Source organism: Abramis brama, assembly GCF_963993115.1.
Source record: "Abramis brama genome assembly, chromosome: 20".
Lineage (NCBI taxonomy): Eukaryota > Metazoa > Chordata > Actinopteri > Cypriniformes > Leuciscidae > Abramis > Abramis brama.
Window position 1 is genome coordinate 33,433,676 of NC_139982.1, and position 22,500 is coordinate 33,456,175.

A 22,500-nucleotide genomic window follows, 5' to 3' on the forward strand; every position below is an offset into this window, starting at 1 on the left:
TCAAACTCTTAAAAAAGAGACATTAAAGGAGTCGTTCACTTCAGAATGAAAATGTCCTGATCATTTACTCTCCTCCACGTCATCCGAGATGTTCATGTGTTTCTTTCTTCAGTCGGGAAGAAATGAAGGTTTCTGAGGAAAACACTGCAGGGTGTTTCTCCATATAGTGTCTTCAATGGGGTCCAACGGGTCGAAGGTCCAGATGTGAGTTTCAGTGCAGCTTCAAAGTCTCGACACGATCCAGCCGAGGAATAAGAGTCTCATCTAGACAAACCAGCGGACATTTATAACAAAATAAACATTTATATACTTTTATCCACTAATGCTGGTCTTGCTCTGGCTGTGATGCGACACACATTACATAATCAGGTTGAAAGGTTCTAGTTCAGAAATGTAGGGTGAAAAACTTTTACCTTGTATTTATTATTATAATTTTTTTGTAAATGGCGTTTGACTTAGTCTTTGCAAACACTGGGTCTGTTCTTACGCCTACGTCACGCTTGACCTTTCACCCTGATTACGTAATGCGTGAAGTCGTGGACGTGCAAGATGAGAATTAGTGGTTAAAAGTATATAAATGTTTATTTGTTATAAATGTCCGCTGGTTTGTCTAGATGAGACTCTTATTCCTCGGCTGGATCGTGTCGAGACTTTGAAGCTGCACTGAAACTCACATCTGGACCTTCGACCCGTTGGACCCCATTGAAGACACTATATGGAGGAAATCCTGGAATGTTTTCCTCAGAAACCTTTTCCACTGGAGAAAGAAAGACATGACCATCTCGCATGACGTGGGGAAGAGTAAATGATCAGGAAATTTTAATTCTGAAGTGAACTAATCCTTTAACACATAAATATTTAATACAGTATCACTTTTTGAATTCCCAGCAACTATAGCATGACATGCACCAATATAATGATGTAAAATGTCTGATAGATTCTGGTTTCCTCTGATATGAATATAGAGAAGCGCTGGAGGCTGGTGAAGAATGAGAGCAGAGATTGCAGATGTCAGCGGACGGAGACACACACAGACACACACACACACACACACACACAGACACACACACACACACACACACACACAATGCATCTTCAGGAAAGATGAGAATTGAATTGTGCATCTCTGCACACGCGTGTTCATGAAATGAAGCTCCTGTCATGTGCAGCTGCTGATAATGTGCCGAGATTCATCAGTCCTCAAGGTGTGTGTTATCTTTATTATTCTTTATTTGGTGCAAGAGCACATACAGCTGATCATCCTTCATTAGCATGTGGAGCGTGTGTGTGTTTGGTTTTTGATCTGCTCTGTGACTCAGTGTTTGTTCAGCACTGACGGAGCCGCTGATGCCAAGCCATCCGAGCTGATCCCTGTCACGCGTCTGGGCTGAGAATTTGAATGGGAGGGACTGGATTAGGAATAGGCTGAACTAAAATTCAACACAGGTGTTGCATTCTGGGAAATTAAGTGTTTTTCCACACTGGTTCACAAACATTTATTTATTAAAAATGCTGAAATATAGCATCCAAATATGAATTGTTTAGGTGACAATTCAAACATCTGGAAGTTTTACAAATTTATCCATCCATCCATCCATCACTTTATCCATCCATCAATCCATCCATCGCTTTATCCATCCATCCATCCATCCATCCACCACTTTATCCATCCGTCAATCCATCCATCAATCCATCCATCGCTTTATCCATCCATCCATCCGTCAATCCATCCATCCATCCATCGCTTTATCCATCCATCCATCCATCACTTTATCCATCCGTCAATCCATCTATCCATCCATCGCTTTATCCATCCATCCATCCATCCATCCATCCATCGCTTTATCTATCCATCCATCCATCCACCACTTCATCCATCCATCCATCCATCCATCCACCACTTCATCCATCCATCAATCCATCACTTTATCCATCCGTCAATCCATCTATCCATCCATCCATCCATCCATCCATCGCTTTATCCATCCATCCATCCATCACTTTATCCATCTGTCAATCCATCCATCGCTTTATCCATCCATCCATCCATCCATCCACCCACCACTTCATCCATCCATCAATCCATCACTTTATCCATCCGTCAATCCATCCATCGCTTTATCCATCCATCCATCCATCCATCCACCACTTCATCCATCCATCAATCCATCACTTTATCCATCCATCCGTCAATCCATCCATCCATCGCTTTATCCATCCATCCATCCGTCTATCTGTTTGTCTGTAAATCTTCAAAATTCAAGGTGATTTCAATTCATAGTTGACACTTTGCTTTTCTATTAAAAAAATTACAGTTATATGAATTTCTTTGAAATTTAATTTTTTAATTGCAATTCTGCATCCCGTCATGCAACTTCATGAACTGAACTGAAATTTAAAAGGCATTCACTCAATGCACAACCCTGGTGGTCTGATGAAATCCTCCCGGAAGTGGCGCTCAGATGGTGACCAGTCCTGATGAGACTGAATTATTTACTGGTTCATACATTCAAACACCATCACAGCAACAACATCCACTAAGAATTCCTGAACACCTTTCTTCAGAAGGACAAAGGGATTAAAAATATCCAAATCAGCATACGACTCTCCGAAGGGAGTTTAGGAACAAAACACGGATCTTGAGCGGGAGACAAATTTTAGACTATGAATTATCAATGGGCCATTGTGCATCATTAATTACCTCCCTAACACCCTCTCTGCGCCTCAGACGCTTTCAATTAACTTCCCAGCATCCCCTGCTCAGCTTGTTTTGCAGTTCTCCGTCTCCAGGGGAGAAACCCAGATACTCTTCATGCTAAACTTTATCTTGTTCCTGCTTTGGTTCTCCTGAGAGACGAACTCCACAACAAGAAAGAGAGAATCAGGAAAGATTTCTGCACTATTTTCGAGGAAACCCCATGATGCTTCTACAGGGGCTTTCGCACCGGAGGAACCTTTTCATAGTTCCTAGAACTATTGGCGGAAGTTCCCGGATTTTGGCGTGTTCGCACCGCAGGAACTAGGAACGATTTTAGTTCTAGGAACTCCTTTTGGAGGAACTGATTTACTCCTACTTCAGAGTCGGTCTAAACCAGCACTATAGGAACTATCCGTGACGGTAGTGTTCGCTGATTGGCCGAACGCAAACGAAACACCATTTTTAAAAAAGCTGTGTAAACACACAGATTATAGCCTATATATTTACCCCAGAAACTAACTCTATGAACATGTATAACAGAGATAGATGAGCCTCTCAATCTTTACACTGAGGAGAAAATGCAACACAACTTTGAGGAGATCAAGAGAAACATGATTATGTATTTCTGCTCATCAACACTGGACATCAACCACACGGCATACGCTAATAACTCTTCTTTACTGTCTATTTTCTATGTATAACAGTTGTATCTAATATCATATTAGACAGATCGTAAACTAATGAACATGGAGAATGCGAGCACTGTGAGCTCAGTCGTTCTCAGCGCCGTCAAAATAAAAGTCACAACAAGCGTGGCTTACGTCACTTCAGAGTTCCTACTGGCGGTGCGAATGCAACCAGGAAAACGTTCCTAGGGGAACCATTAGTTCTTGGGGAAACACCCTGGTGGCTCGTTCCTAGAACTATCCGGTGCGAAAGCCCCTCATGTGCTCATGAAACGAGTTTGTACCTGTCCGACAGGAGGAACGGGCAGATGTCCGGCACGGGTGGTGTGGCAGGACGGAGTTTGGCCAAAGCCATGATGTGTTCGAAGGTGATTTCCGTCTGCGTGCACACGTCCACCACCTGCACATCCTGGCATGACCCTTGACCCCGGGGTAAAGGGGTCCGCCGGAGCACCTGCACCACGATGGGATCTTTGGCGCTACGGAGAGCTTCGACCGCCTCATCATGGCTCGCTCTCGACAGATCCCTCCCGTTCACCTGTAACCGGCGAGAAATGAGGATTTACACACTCATGTCATTGCAAACGTATCCACTTTTAAACCAAGTGTCATTGCAGAGAAAAGAGCAGCGTGAACATCCTGCTAAACGTCTCCTCAGAAGACATACCTATTAGGGATGCACCGATATGAAACCGGCCGATACCGATAACCGATAATTCTTTATACTTGAAAGCCGATAACTGATATATTGGCTGATAAATCTAAATCCAAATTATATAATTTTTGAGAGCCTGATCACAAAAACAAAAGTCTCATCATGTTCCAAGCACACAATAATGTTCTTATTATAATTTTATGTTATAATTTTGTGTTGCACTCAACTCTATTTTCCTTTTTTGAAGTGATTTACAATCATATTTCAAGCAATTCAAAACCATCATGTTGAACTGAAGTGTCTCAGCTGAAGGAAATACTACATTATTTATCGGTTTTAATATATCGGCCAAATTTTCTAATCAGGCCGATAACAATAACGTTAAAAATTATTATATAACGGCCGATACCGATATGGTGGCCAATATATATCGTACATCCTTAATACCTATTTATGCATTTTGAATCGCATATAAAATTTCCATTCATTTAGATTACACAGACAAATATGCATCACATTAAGCTTATTAGTTTGTTTATGCTAAAACTGTGCAATCCAAATGTATAATTCTTCAATCCAGGCCTAAATATTTGCATTTATGTAACCATTCTGTACTGATTCACACAAGCACAGACTGATAGAGTCCAGAACAACAGAGCGACTGCATGTCTATTCATCAGTAATCTGTAATTAAACTCTCATGGAATGAATTGAGCAGATTGAGTCGCACAGGAAACTGATTGGCTATTAATGACACACATTATATCATCCGGCGGCGGCCGCTGAGAAACGTTTCAAAGCATCATTTAGATGTGATCTGGAGCTGTGTGCGTCTCTCAATCTAAAGTAAATCATACATGAGAGTGTCAGAATCCATCACAGTGAAGAGCGATCAGAAGATTGGGGCCAAATGATGGGAGTTTGATCTCGAGCACTGATTATATTCATGCATATTTTATTGGATCATTTCATAGAGTTCATTCTGACAGTTCAGAAATGAGTTTACAGCTCTGAAAATAACAACTTTTCGATTCTGATCTACTCCTGAATCAGCCAATGGAGTGAGAGTGGGGCGGGGCTATCAGACTGACTGACCAATGACAGACGGGGGCGTGTTCAGGAAACATGATTGAAAACAGTCAGTGTTGAAATTAAATGAAGCACCAGGATATATCGGCCACCATATCGGTATCGGCCGATATAATTTAATTGTTCTTGATATCGTTATCGGTCAGATAAGAAAATTTGGCCGATATTTTAAAACCGATAAATTAGAGATGCACCAATTGCAATTTTCTTGGCAGATTCCGATTACTATTTTTTTTTGTAAGTGTGACCTGCCGATACCGATTTTTTGCCGATAACCAATAGAGTGAGAGTGGGGCGGGGCTACCAGACTGACTGACCAATGAAAGACGGGGGAGTGTTCAGGAAACATGATGGAAACTCATTGTTGGTGCCGAAATGAAGCACCACGATATATCGGCCAACGTATCGGTATCGGCCGATATATGTTAATTTTTATTGTTAACGGTCTGCTAAGAAAATTTGTCTGATCCATTAAAGCCGATAAATTTGAGTGGCAGTGATTGCAATTTTCTTGGCTGATTCAGATTTTTTTGTGTGTAAGTGTGACCTGCCGATACCGATTTTTCCGATTACCAATGAAGCGAGATTGGGGCGGGGCTACCAGACCGACTGACCAATGACGGATGGGGGCGTGTTCAGGAAACATGATTGAAAACAGTCATTGTTGGTGCAGAAATGAAGCACTTCACCTTTAAATGTATACATTTATAACAATTTCAGACACAAAATAAAATATACAACCTAAATCCCCATGCAAATCGTGTATATGTCAGAGAAAACCCTTGGTAAAGCAGCTTTCTGAATAACAGAGCAATTACAAGCGTTCCTTTATCGCTATAAATTACCAGTGAACACGCACCGCTGAGACGGAGACTGTTTCAGTGCAGATGAGACGCTGTTTGACGTCATATAATATTGATGCTTTCATCAGGCTCACTGTTGGAGCGACTCAAGCGTGTGTTTGCTGGATGAATGTGAATGAAGCGTGCGTATGTACAGACGAGGAGAGGCTTCGTTTAGCTCAGTAATTGGCCCGCGGAGAGAACAATCATGATGAAGTAGTCCAGTGAATCTCACCATTTACAGTCTAATACGGTCAAACCAGCACAGCCGTATCTCACGGATCATATAAAGACTGTGTGGATGGAGGATTAATGGACAGACACCAGAAATAATATTATTCATTTACATTCAGAAAATCAATTATGATTATTTAGTCAAATAACACGCTGGTGGCTTCTGTTTTGGTGGAGGAAGTGAATCGTGGAGCAGAGAGGCGGGAAAACAAAGGACGGTGGGTAGATAAATGATCTGGCCCGTGGCTCATGACAGGCGGAGAGAGAAACGAGCAGATTTGAGGCATTAGCGGCGCCACGCTCGCCCTCTTCTGAGGCTCTGAATGAAAAGAAACCGGCTAAAGGAAGGAGAAAGAGGTGCTGGAGGAGTTTCCGTCGTATTGTTTAAATGAGAGCCAGATGGAGCAATTAATCCCAATTGAGGATATGAATAATAATTATTCCTGCCACGGTTGGGCATCTGTCGACTGGCCCGTTAGCATTAGCTATATTCAGACCAGTCCTGATGATGGAGGACAACACTTGCTAAACATGACACCAACAGAAGTTCATATAATGTTATACGTTATCTTTATCGGACTGATAAGAAAATTTGTCCGATATATTAAAGCCGATAAATAATGTATTATTTCCTTCAGCTGAGACGCTTCAGATGTGCACTGTTCAACATGATGGTTTTGAAGTGCTTGAAATATGATTAGAAAGGGAATGTATCTTAGACTAATATTGGTTATCGGCTTTCAAATGTAAAAAATGATCGTTATCGGCCAAAATTTTCATATCGGTTCATCCCTTCATTCTTTAATGTTCCACAGGTTTTCATCTTCTTGACCTGCTCTATGTTGTCTTGCTCCTTATGGAAAACCTAAATTTGGTTTAAATATTGAAATTATTCTTACTTTTATTTAATATCGGTATATACATCCAAACCAAAATATATTCAAACAGCTTCAACATTTCTCACTTTATCAGTTTATTCGCTATAGTTTAGAGAATGGTGATAAAATATGAGCAGAACTCAGCTGATATTTGACTGGTTTTGTCCGTCCTTCTGTTAGACTGTCTCACACATGAATTATGTTGAATATCTGTCAGCTGTTAAATTTAACTACACAATTAGATAATACCAGTTTAGCTCAACCAGTGACCAAGCAATGCTTCATTTTGTTCAGTCTGTGTGTAAAAAGAGCATTAGCAATTAAAGAAAACACACTTCAGCAAAACATGATCAGCTCAAAGTGTTTTTGGTCCCAAAGTTTTATATTTTTTACTGGTAGTCACTGTATGAAGGATATTTGGGTATAATATGTCACAGTTTACTTTATTTTGCTCTCCTCACTCACAGAAATGAACTATAGTGTCCTGATCACACTAGTGAAACAATATCAACAATTATATCTGGTGTTGGAATAATTTTTGGTTTGACTCTAAACACACACACACACACTACCTTACAAAAGTTTGGAGCCAGTAAGATTTTTTAATGTAGATACTGTAGTGAATAATTAAAGTCGAATTACTATTTGTCCTCTTATGCGCTCCTTATATTCAAATTGAGGAATATATCTGTGTTTCAGTGTCAGTGTCAGTGTGAATGTGCTGATCCTCAGTCTCTTCACTGGAGAACGAGCGTCTGGCTCTGTTTGCACAGGATCTACAGCAGCTGCGCTTGGAAACACTCCAGCTTTACTCGCTCACACACACACACACACACACACAAACTGAAAGCCACTTTAAACAAGCAGCTCATAAATAAAGGAGACAAAGATCGGTTTGACGCCTCGTCTCTGAACCTCTGCTCTTGTTCTTCATCTTCTCATCTTTCAAGTGCATTTGAGTGGCTTTTAAATAACGCAGAACGCTTGATACTGAGTGTGTCAGTATTTCACCAATGAGCATCAAACTAAATCTGAATCCATCAAACTGATCTGAGACCTGCTTCACAGACGCACACTGAAGGAAGAACCCGAGCCGCATCTACAGATTAGATGATCACGGAGAGCCTATTCACACCGAAAATACATAACTCATGTTATACAATATAACATAACAAAAACGTATTTTATTTCAACAGCTGCCAAACGAATAAAATAAAATAAAATAAAATTTAATAAAATTTAATAAAATGTAATATAATATAATTTAATAAAATAAAATAAAATAAAATAAAATAAAATTAAATTAAATTAAATTAAATTAAATTAAATTAAATTAAATTAAATTAAATTAAATTAAATTAAATTCAATTCAATTAATGATAAAAACATGTAAATCTTAAATGCAATGTAAGTTGCTTTGGATGAAAGCTTCTGCCAAACTAATAATAAAATAAAATGTTATATGTTACATGATGTAACATAACAAAAATGTATTTTATTTCAACATCTGCCAAACTAATAAAATACATTTAAAAAAATATATATATAATACATGTAAATCTTGAATGTAATGTAAGCCACTTTGGATAAAAGCATAAGCCAAACTAATAAAATAAAATAAAAATAAAAACAAATAATAATTAAATACTTTATGAATAGCATGTGGTTTGCCATTGAAAGTCAAAATGTTTGCCACATGATTCAACCTGCCTTCACTCCAACAGCACAGAAAGAAAGGTCTCAGAGACGGACAGACTAATAAACTCCACAAACATCGGCTCAGGTCTTTGTGTGCCGGGAATCAATTTACATTTTCAAACACAATCCAATATGGAGTCGCGCACTTAGCCGAGAAGTGCCATTAAATTCCCCAAAGCGTAATTCCCGGCGCTGAAGGGCAGCGAGAGAAACCAGTGTCCCGTCGGCTCTGTTCCCGTTCACACGGGCTAAATGTCTCATTTCAATAATAAGTGTCAGGCTAAAATATGACTAGGTACAGTACAGGCGTTATGAGTTCATAAATCATTCCTGACAGGCCGTACGGGATATGAAACAGCAGTCGGACACCGGGGAAATCTGACCGTCCCTTTCTTTCACTCAGCGACACGAGCAGCGAACCTTCAGCTCTAAACACCGGCGGCTGTTCCTCACACTAATGGAGCCACTCGTCCAGCTCAACCATTCCCTGCCTCAGTCTCCAGACACCCTCTGACCACACACACACACACACACACACTCACACACTCACACACACACACACAAACACACACACACAGCCATCTGAACACAGAGATCATAGCAAACACACACACACACACACACACACACACACACACTCAACCATCTGAACACAGAGATCCCAGCAAACACACACACACACACACACACACTCAACCATCTGAACACAGAGATCCCAGCAAACACACACTAACTTCAGGAACAGTAGTATGCAGTATATAGTATGGACTGATGTATCTAGTAAGTTATTTAGCTAGTATTCTAATCTAGTATTGTCTATTTTCCAATCTTCTACACTTTTATAAATGCACTTGTACAGTGTTTATGGTTGTGTAATGAGTATCCAGAGAGAGTAGTGTGCAGTATACAGTACAGATTGCAGTATTGAGCTAGTACACTATCTGGGCGGTTGCCAGGGCATCATGCGGAGGCTAAAAGTGTTTTGTGTTGCTATGTGTGGTTGCTAGGGTGTTTTGTGTGGTTTTCTGAAGTTTTCAACAGCACTAGTGATGCTTGACTGAAACGAAACCCATCAGCTTCAGTAAGTGTGTGTGAAGCCCTCAGGTCAGAGATATCGTCCTCTATTAAACTGGATTCATGTTCACAGCCTGAAGCCTAAACAAACACCAGCGTCTCACGGCATCAACACAACCTGCCGTGCTTCATTACGAGCGTCCTGCATCTTTCTGTGAGTCTGTCTGTCCATCTGTCTCGCTCCTCTCTTTCATCAGCGCCCGAGACTCTCTGTCGGTCAGCAGATCCTCAGAGCCACACACACACACACAGCCATCTGAACTCTCTCTGCGCCCGAGACTCTCTGTCGGTCAGCAGATCCTCAGAGCCACACACACACACACACACACAGCCATCTGAACTCTCTCTGCGCCCGAGACTCTATGTCGGTCAGCGGTACACCAACTTAAATAAATCTACATTGGGTCTTGCACATGATCTAGCTGTATAACTGTAGGATGGGGATGATCATATCTGAGGGTTTGTGGCGTTTAAAAGATTGAAAAGCCCTGATATAAACACTGTAGATATAATACAGTAAAACTCTCACGGATCATGTACTATAAGCACAAGTAGACGTCTTTAGGAATTAGTTTACCTCCTCTATCCCTCCACAAACACACAACAGATTTTAAAAGTTCCTCTGATGATGATAAACAAACTCAGCTGGAGGAAATAAACTGAATCTAAATGGAGCAGAGCAGCAATTACCCACAATGCACGACTAATTACATCATGTAAACAAAGAGTTCCTGCGACGCCCCTCTGGTGGTGAAGTCAAACTCCATCCATCACACTCTCACTTCACATGAACGTCTGTGAAACTGAATGTAAAACGGTGCATATCTAACCTGTCCTCGAGATGCACACACCTGTAGAGCTGCACATCGACTAACACCTGCTGCGGATCGATACACACACACACACACACACACACACACATGCAAATGAGTATTGATCGTCCATCAGGGTCTGTGTGTTGTCTGGAGTCAATGTTCAGACGCGAGGAGGAAAAAACACTGACACAAACAAATGAATCAGTGTTTCAGGAACACATCATTATGATTAACAGCGTAAAGCGTCTCCTCTGATCTGATGCTGTCCCTACAGACGCTTCAAGAGCCCGAGATCGTCAACAGGGGTCTGAGACGCAAGAAACCTCTGAGAAACCCAATGAGAAACCTGTGACAAACCTGTGAGAAACCCAATGAGAAACCCAATGAAAAACCCGAGAGAAACCCAATGAGAAACCCAATGAGAAACCCAATGAGAAACCTGAGAGAAACCTGTGAGAAACCTGTGAGAAACCCAATGAGAAGCCCGAGAGAAACTCAATGAGAAGCCTGAGAGAAACTCAATGAGAAGCCCGAGAGAAACCCAATGAGAAACCTGTGAGAAACCCAATGAGAAACCCAATGAGAAACCCGAGAGAAACCCAATGAGAAACCTGTGAGAAACCCAATGAGAAGCCCGAGAGAAACTCAATGAGAAGCTCGAGAGAAACCCAATGAGAAACCTGTGAGAAACCCAATGAGAAACCCAATGAGAAACTCAATGAGAAGCCCAAGAGAAACCTGTGAGAAACCCAATGAGAAGCCCGAGAGAAACTCAATGAGAAGCCAGAGAGAAACCCAATGAGAAACCAAAGAGAAACCCAATGAGAAACCAGAGAGAAACCCGAGAGAAACCCAATGAGAAACCAGAGAGAAACCCAATGAGAAACCCAATGAGAAACCCGAGAGAAACCCAATGAGAAACCCGAGAGAAACCCAATGAGAAACCCGAGAGAAACCCAATGAGAAACCCGAGAGAAACCCAATGAGAAACCCGAGAGAAACCCAATGAGAAACCCGAGAGAAACCCAATGAGAAACCTGTGAGAAACCCAATGAGAAGCCCGAGAGAAACTCAATGAGAAGCCCGAGAGAAACCCAATGAGAAACCAGAGAGAAACCCAATGAGAAGCCCGAGAGAAACCCAATGAGAAACCAGAGAGAAACCCAATGAGAAACCCAATGAGAAACCCAATGAGAAACCCGAGAGAAACCCAATGAGAAACCCGAGAGAAACCCGAGAGAAACCCAATGAGAAGCCCGCGAGAAACCCAGTGAGAAACCAGAGAGAAACCCGAGAGAAACCCAATGAGAAACCCGAGAGAAACCCAATGAGAAGCCTGCGAGAAACCCAATGAGAAGCCAGAGAGAAACCCGAGAGAAACCCAATGAGAAACCCGAGAGAAACCCAATGAGAAGCCTGCGAGAAACCCAATGAGAAGCCAGAGAGAAACCCAATGAGAAGCCAGAGAGAAACCCAATGAGAAACCCGAGAGAAACCCAATGAGAAACCCAATGAGAAACCCGAGAGAAACCCAATGAGAAACCTGTGAGAAACCCAATGAGAAGCCCGAGAGAAACTCAATGAGAAGCTCGAGAGAAACCCAATGAGAAACCTGTGAGAAACCCAATGAGAAACCCAATGAGAAACTCAATGAGAAGCCCAAGAGAAACCTGTGAGAAACCCAATGAGAAGCCCGAGAGAAACTCAATGAGAAGCCCGAGAGAAACCCAATGAGAAACCAGAGAGAAACCCAATGAGAAACCAGAGAGAAACCCGAGAGAAACCCAATGAGAAACCAGAGAGAAACCCAATGAGAAACCCAATGAGAAACCCGAGAGAAACCCAATGAGAAACCCGAGAGAAACCCAATGAGAAACCCGAGAGAAACCCAATGAGAAACCCGAGAGAAACCCAATGAGAAACCCGAGAGAAACCCAATGAGAAACCCGAGAGAAACCCAATGAGAAACCTGTGAGAAACCCAATGAGAAGCCCGAGAGAAACTCAATGAGAAGCCCGAGAGAAACCCAATGAGAAACCAGAGAGAAACCCAATGAGAAGCCCGAGAGAAACCCAATGAGAAACCAGAGAGAAACCCAATGAGAAACCCAATGAGAAACCCAATGAGAAACCCGAGAGAAACCCAATGAGAAACCCGAGAGAAACCCGAGAGAAACCCAATGAGAAGCCCGCGAGAAACCCAGTGAGAAACCAGAGAGAAACCCGAGAGAAACCCAATGAGAAACCCGAGAGAAACCCAATGAGAAGCCTGCGAGAAACCCAATGAGAAGCCAGAGAGAAACCCGAGAGAAACCCAATGAGAAACCCGAGAGAAACCCAATGAGAAGCCTGCGAGAAACCCAATGAGAAGCCAGAGAGAAACCCAATGAGAAGCCAGAGAGAAACCCAATGAGAAACCCGAGAGAAACCCAATGAGAAACCCAATGAGAAACCCGAGAGAAACCAGAGAGAAACCCGAGAGAAACCTGTGAGAAACCCAATGAGAAACCCAATGAGAAACCCAACGAGAAACCCGAGAGAAACCCAATGAGAAACCCGAGAGAAACCCAATGAGAAACCTAAAAAATCTTGGGTTATTTTTTCAGTGATTGGGTAGTTTTCTTGTGTTACCCAGATCCTGGATCAGACGTAACAACCCAGGGATTGAGTTATTGATCAGGGCTTTATGCGACCTCTTCAGGAGAGAGCAGTGCAGCTGGTGCATGTCTTCGATAAAATACAGTTTGTGTAATTTTTTTATATCTATAAATTCGCTATTGTTCTGTATATGGTTAAATTTTATGCAATGCAACAAACAGGGGCGCGATGCGAGTCACGAGCGTCAGTCTTTTCGCTTGATGCCTTACATAAAATGCTATGATTTTATTCAAAAAGGTACAGAATATAAATACTTAAAAAGTTAAAAAATGTTCTCAGAGCTGATTGGTTAGAGTCATGCAAACCAGTGGTTGTGTGTATTTTTTAAAAAAGTTTAGAGGATTGAAGTTAATCTGTAGACATTAATTCATGTATGAAGTAAAATAATAAAAAAGCTACTACTATAGTAAAAATGAATCAATCCAGTATGATGGATTAAATCAACAACCCAATTTGCAGGGCTGCAATTTTATTTGATAACTTCTTTATAACTCGCACCCATAAACGGCTTGGGAGTTGAACGCGCCTGTTCTCAGTACAGGGTAAAATTAACCCAACATGTTTTCTGTCCTATATTTACCCAGGCCTTGGGTTGAAAACAGCCCAAATTGGGTTGTTTTTAACCCAGTGTTTTTTGGAGTGTGTAAGAAACCTGTGAGAAACCCTTGAGAGCTGGAGGATTCTGTCAGACGGGGTTCATTCATTCACAGCGCCAGAAACAGGAGGAGCTGATGCATCATGGGACGCGAGCAAACGCTTTCCAGAATGATCCTGGTAAATGAGCCTCAGACATCTGCTCCAAACTCATCCTGTTCTACACATTCATCCGCCTAATCGCTCTAAAGCGCCTGTGCCAATCTTCAGCTCGGACACTTAAAGAGACAGCTCACCTAAAACACACTCAGTGCTTCGGTCTCGTTTTCCAGCACAAATATCTCAACATTATTACATCACATTTACTGGAGAAGAGCAATGACTGAAGATATTAAGACTTGTTTTCTGAATCAAACTAAAGTGAGTTTTTGCTTAAAACAAGAACAAATATCTGCCAATAGTCAGAATAATAATCTTGTTTTCCGTTTGAATTAAGTCGGACTCCATTGGCAGATAGTTTTAATAAAGCAAACGTCTAACGGTAAAGAACGCTCTTTACCGTTAGACACACACTCGAGTCTTGACTGCATGTAAACCTGTAAACTTTGACATGAGACCTGTGCAGAGATGTGATGCAACCAGCTGAAATCCTGCAGAAACACACACAGCTGAAACACTCCTGCGTCATGTGACTTTATCTGGCCGCTAGTCGCTAACACACACAGTCTAGATATCATCATCCTCAGGAACATCTAAACTAAAATGTATTAATATGTTTCAAATATTAGACTACTAAGAAAATTACGTTACATCAGTTTTTATTTGTGTGTGTGTGTGTGTGTGTGTGTGTGTGTGTCTATTCAGTACTGCATTGTCAGATGTATTATTTATTTAAATCAAATTTAACTTATTTTTATTTAAATTTAGATGAATACATTTAATTAAATTTATTTATTTAAATCATTTTATTTTATTAAATTTTCTATTTATTTTAATATCATTTTATTAATATATGTATTTTTTATCTATACAATTTGTATTTATTTGATTTATTTAGACAAATATGGTTAATTTCAATTAAAAAAAAATATTTTAATAACATTTTGTTAGTTTATTGGTTAGTTAGTCAGTGTTATTTTTTAATTTTTAATTTAAAAAAATGTTTTTACACTTTTCCCCGGACCCTGATCTCGATTGCAGCAGGAAACTCATATTTCTATGCATGTGTGTGTGGGCTGGTGGATCTCCCACAATCCCCTGCAGGTGTGTCAGATCCAGTGTTTTCCCATGAGCCTCTGTGGCGGGGGGTGGAGGGTTTAGAGGAGATGAACCTGCTCATCATGATCTGTGTTTCTCGTCCTGAGCCTCAGGTGTGTGTCTCACGACCCGAGAGCAGACAATAACTCATTCATTAACCCATATACATGTCCAAAATATGACACACACTACTGGTCAAAAGTAAGATTTGTAATGTTTTTAAAAGAAGTCTCTTCTGCTCACTAAAGCTGCGTTTATTTGATTAAAAAAAAAAAAAAAAAAAAAAAAACGGTAATATTGTGAAATAATATTACAATTTAAAAAATTATTTGATGCTCAAGAAACATTTTTCATTATTATCATTGTTGAAAACAGTTATTTACATTTTTATTTCAGGATTCTTTGATGAATAGAAAGTTCAAAAGAACAGCATTTATTTGAAAGCGATTCTTTTGTAACATTAAACACTACCGTTCAAAAGTTGGGGGGTCCGTGTACTTTTTCGTTCATTCATTATTCTATTTCGGAATGAAAGATGAAATTTAAAAAAGGGTGCAGCTTTGTTTTTTGTTTAAAAGAAAAAAGCAGAAATGGCTGTATTTTGTTTTCCAAATGTATTGTTGTCATCAAATAATAGTATTAGAAAATTGGACGACATTTCCGATCATTTTTTAATTTGTAATATTTATTTGTACGTTTATTGTATTTCATTTGACTGATCCTATCTTTACCCGGAAGTAGATTACACCGTCGTGCGAAGTCATAGATAGCCTATATGTCGGACATGTAACCTATTTATGTCCGACACGGTCAGACATGTATTTATCATTGAGTCCAGATAAAATTTAAGGTTTTGATATTAAGATAATCTACTTCTTTTTCAAAATATAGTGCATAGTGTTAGTAGGCCTAAGTTTATTAGTCACATTCTTCCACTTGAGTAAACTTAGAATGAACTATCGCTACTTATAGGCCTATATATATATATATATATATATATATATATATACAGGGTGCGATTTGAGAAAAAAACAGGGGGGGATGTTTTGAAACATTTTTATTCATAAAAATAAATCATGAGAACATGAACTTCATCACTGCATTTGCAGGAATTGTAAAATCTTTTTTCTTATTAACTCATGAAGTAGCCTAACGCAATATTTTTACTCTAATAGCTTATCTTTCCCAAAACTGTGGTCCTTGTTCATTTGAGTTAACCTGGGACTGTGAGTTCTGCTGAAGCTGGGAGTTGCCGTAAAAAACGCTCCAGAAACGCTCTCTGCCTGTCAATCATTCCTGTGATTGACAGCTGATCAGATCCCGTTTCCACGGTGACCGCAACGCACGTTTCCTGGACAACAGACAGGAAGTGGAACGAGGGAAGCGGGAAGGACGTTTGTTCCCGCTGAAACGAGATCTGACACAAGCGGGTCGTTTATTAAAGATTCCTGAATCAAACGAGCTCAGTCGTAAGCGGCCCGTGTGTCAGATATTATTGGCGGCTTGAATGGATTTTGTAATGTGAATTAATTACTAACGCGTGTGAGCTGATCTGAGCACAGTCAATCTCGCTCAGACAAAAGCTGGCGATCCCAGAAGCCTTTGTGCCGCACGCATTGAGGAGCGTCTCATTAAAACACATGCATATCACACACATTATTCTCATCTCTTTTGTTCAGGACTGGAAACTTCACACACACACGTCTCTTTGTCTTCATTCACAATGCAAACAAATCTGAACTGACTGAAAACTGATGAAAACCAGATCTGCACGTTCAGATTATGAAGTCAAAATCTGACATGTTTATTATAAACCTCATCTGATTAGCTCATGAATATTAATGAACATTGAAATGCTAGTAAATGAGCAGGATTCCCGCCAACAGCCGCTCAGTAACTGAAAATCAAACGAGGTATGTTTACAGGCGTCATTTTTCATTAATCTGAAAGTTTGTATCATAATCCGATTCATATTCGTTTACATGAATTGCGAACAAATCTTCAGACGCTGTGTTCAGAAAACCAGCTGTTGAAAATATGTTTAAAGAACATTTTGCCAACGTTCCCATTAAGTTCCCAGTAAACATTATTCCGGAATGTTCCAAACATTTAAAAAAGTTTTTTCTTGGTTAAAGGGATACTCCACCGTTTTTTCATATTAAACTATGTTATTTCCTTAACTAAGACGAGCTGATACACACCTCTCTCGTCTCAGTGCGTGCACTCAATCGCTCTAGCGCGCGGGCGGCGACACTGTGATAGCACTTAGCTTAGCCCAGTTCATTCATTAGGAACCAAACAGAGATGAAGCTAGAAGCGACCAAACACCTCCACGTTTTCCCTATTTAAATATAGTTACACAACCAAGTATGGTGACACAAAATAAAACGTGGCGCTTTTCTAAGCGGATAAAAAGGATAACTATAATGTATGGCGGGATAGCACTAGGAGCACTTCGACTCCGCGCAGTAAAAAGTCACGTTGGTTCTAATGACAGAAGTGAGAGGTAGAGGATTTTTCAGGAGTGACTTTTTACTGCGCCGAGTCGAGGTGCTCCCAAAAAAATAAAAATAAATATAATTTCAGCTAGTTGCCAAGGGAACATTTCTCACTTTCATTCGGTTTAACTTGATGTGAAACGGAAATAAAACAGAAATCAGGTGATGTTTTTCTCATGCATTGGAGTTGGATTCGCTGAGTTTATTCGGGCTCTTGTGTGGAGAGGTAAAGGTAAATGTATTCAGGTCTGCTCCGTTATCCTCCTCTCCAGCCAGACGTATCCCATCATGCCCTGCGAGTCTCTGCCGCGACCTGAGGACGAGCCTCTCGCGGACGGTGTGTGTTCCCGTATCCCGCTAACCTCTATTCAGATCACACGCGTCTGTGGAAATGTCAGAGTGGATCTTGAAGCGCAGATATCTGACAGAACAGCACAGGCCATCTGCTTAATACCAGGAGAATCCCACAGAGAATCCCACAGAGAATCCCACAGAGACCCGGCCATCCCGGACAATGAGAAAGAGACGCTCGTCTGTTATCAGACACACACACCTGAGATCTCAGAGAATGTGTGTTTCTGTGTCACTAAACCAAACAATGACTGTTTCCAAATGTCAGTCAAACAGACAGTCCCGCCCACAAAAATAGAGCCCCGCCCACAAACAGAGTCCCGCCCACAGAGAGTTTGCTCACAAACATAGAGTCCCGCCCACAGTCATATAGTCCACCGACAGTCACGCCCACAAATAGAGTCACGCCCACAAACATAGAGCGCCGCCCACAGAGAGCCCCGCCCACAAAAACGAAACGTTGTCTAGGCAACCAACTAAAATAAAATATTAGATCAAATATGTATAATATAATAAATATTATATATTTTTTATATTTTATTTCATATTTTATTTCAGTTAACTTTTATTTAATTCCAATAAGCAAAAATATTTGTAGTTTCAGTTAGCGATAATAACCCTGATGATTCTCTCCCATCTTTCCTCCTCCAGTGGATCTGCTCCAGTTTCTCTGTTTCTCTCCGTCTCAATGATGAAGTCAATTAAGCAGTTCTCCTTCTGTTGGCACGAGCGGGTCACATGACTGCCATGTGTGTTTCCATTCACACACACACACACAGAGGAGAGCTCAAGCTGTTCACACACAAACAGTTCATTACGTAAATGAGGCCGATACACACGAGGAGAGCGAATGAAACACACATGACCTCAAACAGAAGAATAACACTGCTAATAACCACACAAACACAGAGCTGGAGGTCAGTATCGCTTTATAAATCACATCTTTATGACTCCAAATCTACCAGCCCTGTTATATCAATATATACAGTATCATGCCTAAACTGTGTGGTAAAATCCCTGTAACACACTCTCTCGTCTTATTGCTGTCACCTTCCCATGATGCATCAGTCCAGCAGTCGGAACCATAACAGCTCTGAGCATCAAGTGTGTGTCTCTGAGCTGTGTCGATGTGTGTGTGTGTGTGTGTGTGTGTGTTGATGTGTGTGTGTGTGTGTGTGTGTGTGTGTTGATGTGTGTGTGTGTGTGTGTTCACCTGTGCTCCGGTGATAAGACTCTGTAAAGGTCGAAGCGTGTTCTACGGATAGGGAACGAGATGCGGATGATAAGAGTAAATAACATCAGATCACGTGTGTTTATGAGGATCAGTGTGAATCAGACCCTCCTGCTGTCTGACAGCTGTCAATCAAATCACTCACCAGCTCTGGATCGAGACGCTCAACTCAAACTCAGGTGACAGGTGAAAATGTTTACTAGAAGATTATATACACACACGGTAAAACAAATGATTCAATTTTTTTTTTAAATCTGTGGAGGCCTGATGGATGTCCGTTTATGATGCGTCGTTTCAGCCAGTAGTTTCACACACACACACACACACACGCATTATTAATAGACGTGTGATTATGTAATGCTGGGTGACGCTTCAGTCTGTTGGGGTCTGTAAATATTCCCATTTCATATTCATATCTGCTGGGAATGAGCTGGAGAAATGAGGCTGTCAGCAGCAGCCGTGTGTGTGTGTGTGTGTGTGTGTGTGTTCATCAGTCAGCGAGAGGCGGCCGGACAGAGAGATGGAGTGGGAGATTTGTAGAGACCAGTACGGAGAGAAGAGGAGGGAGTCACGGAGCCTCAGGCCACACACACACACACACACACACACACACGCACACGCACACACTCACTCACGCACACTCACTCACACACTCACACACACTCACTCACACTCACTCTCACACACATACTCACTCACACACACACACTCTCTCTCTCTCACACACACACACACACACACACACTCTCTCTCTCTCACACACACACGTCCCAGCAGAGATGAAAGTCATTTATCAAACACACCTGTCCACTTCACATGTTCAGAAACACACACACACTGCATGGAGTCACTGTTGAGCTCCAGTTTGGACACACACCCTTTCCCAGCAGCTCCAGAATGTCCAGCTTGTGGATTATAAAACACTTCACACACACACACACACACACACACACACAGTGATGTCACGATGATGTCCAGAGCCCAGCGTGACTACAGACGGTTATTCACTATCAGAGTTTTCTATTAGTATACTGTATAAAATATTAAAATGATGTTCAGCGATGTTTGTCAACACTATTGAACGAGTCATAAGAATCAACTAGATCTGAATGAACCATTAACAATGAGCCAACAACCAAACGATTCAGTGAACCGGACATCATATACATATATTCCATTTCCAGGAAAGCATAACAGCTTTTTCCAGGATTCCTGAAGCTGAAACAGTGAAACATGTGTCCAGCATTAATATATGAACACCAGCACGTCTATAGGTGGCGCTGTCTTCAACACAGAGCGAACTGAGTCTCTGCAGACCACACACACACACACACACACACACACACACCAGCTCGGCATTATGGGGCTTACAGACCATCAGCACACAATTAAAGAGCACACACACACACACACATACCAGCTCGGCATTATGGGGCTTACAGACCATCAGCACACAATTAAAGAGCACAGCGTACACACACACACACACACACACACACACACACACACACCAGCAGGAGGACTCATTAGAGCCGAGAACGCTTATAACACACACAACACTGAATAAGATGCATCTTGTTGATTTACTATTCCTTCTTTTAGACGCTTTCCCAGGCAGAATCACCTGTACCAATCCCAGAATGCACTGCAATGCACTTTATGAAGTAAAAAGGGGGTCAATATAACACCTGGAGTCTCTGTCCGTTAGCATTCCCATTCATCTCGGTGGCAGATGTTCAGGAGCGCCGGAATTACATCATTAAGCCTTAAAGGAACAGCAGCGAGTCAGAAAGGGGGAACGGACCACGAGAGAAAGTGTATGAGCTCTGAGTGAGAGATGAGAAACACACGCGCTATATAATATATAATTATAATAATTCGTTACATATATGGCTTTTCTGGACACTCAAAGCGCTTTACAGAGAAGGGGGAATCTCCTCAACCACCACCAGTGTGCAGCTCTACCTGATGATGCGACGGCAGCGCACCGTGTGTGTGTGTACATGTGTGTGTGTGTGTGTGTGTGTCTACTACACACGAGTGTGTAGAACATGTGCGAGAGAACATGTAAACACTCAATTGGATTGAAAACCGAAACTGAAAGGACTGCGCATGTGCAATGATGTAGAAATATTGCAATGACGTAGACGTAGAAATAGCGTAATGACGTAAAAATAGCTTAATGACGTAGAAATAGCGTGATGAAGTAGAAATAGCGCAATGACACAGAAATAGCGTAATAACGTAGAAATAGCGCAATGACATAGAAATAGCGTAATGACGTAGAAATAGCGTCATGACGTAGAAATAGCGTAATGATGTAGAAATAGCGCAATGACGTAGAAATAGCGTAATGACATAGAAATAGCGCAATGATGTAGAAATAGCGCAATGACGTAGAAATAGCGTCATGACGTAGAAATAGCGTAATGATGTAGAAATAGCGCAATGACGTAGAAATAGCGCAATGACGTAGAAATAGCGTAATGATGTAGAAATAGCATAATGACGTAGAAATAGCGTAATGACGTAGAAATAGCGTAATGAAGTAGAAATAGCGTAATGACGTAGAAATAGCGTAATGACGTAGAAATAGCGCAATGACGTAGAAATAGCGTAATGATGTAGAAATAGCGTAATGACGTAGAAATAGCACAATGAAGTAGAAATAGCGTAATGACGTAGAAATAGCGTAATGACGTAGAAATAGCGCAATGGCGTAGAAATAGCATCATGATGTAGAAATAGCGTTATGATGTAGAAATAGCGTAATGACGTAAAATAGCGTGATGACGTAGAAATAGCGTAATGACATAGAAATAGCATAATGATGTAGAAATAGCTTAATGACGTAGAAATAACGAAATAGTGTAATGACGTAGAAATAGCGTCATGATGTAGAAATAGCGCAATGACGTAGAAATAGCGTGAAGTAGAAATAGCGTAATGACGTAGAAATAGCGTAATGACTTTGAAATAGCGTAATGACGTAGAAATAGCGTAATGACGTAGAAATAGCGCAATGGCGTAGAAATAGCGTGAAGTAGAAATAGCATAATGACGTGGAAATAGCGTAATGACGTAGAAAAAACACACATATTCTCTAATGTGTGTGTGTGTGGTCAAACACACACTGATCAGACACGACACTAAACTCCAGATCGGATCCAGATGAAGGTCCAGTGCAGAAGTGTGGAGAACAGAAGCTTCTTCATCAGCGTGATTAAACGATCCACGCGGAGG

At 41.0% G+C, this 22,500-nt stretch overlaps 1 protein-coding gene across 1 annotated transcript in view; it reads right to left on the bottom strand.

Moving 5' to 3' along the window:
* LOC311071294 (PDZ domain-containing RING finger protein 4) overlaps nt 1-22,500 on the bottom strand; it is a 37,530-nt gene that overhangs the window by 13,492 nt on the left and 1,538 nt on the right. The window contains exon 2 of the mRNA XM_084095628.1: nt 3,669-3,922. Within this exon, the coding sequence (XP_083951754.1) occupies nt 3,669-3,922 (254 nt within the window). The remainder of the gene's footprint in view (nt 1-3,668; nt 3,923-22,500) is intronic.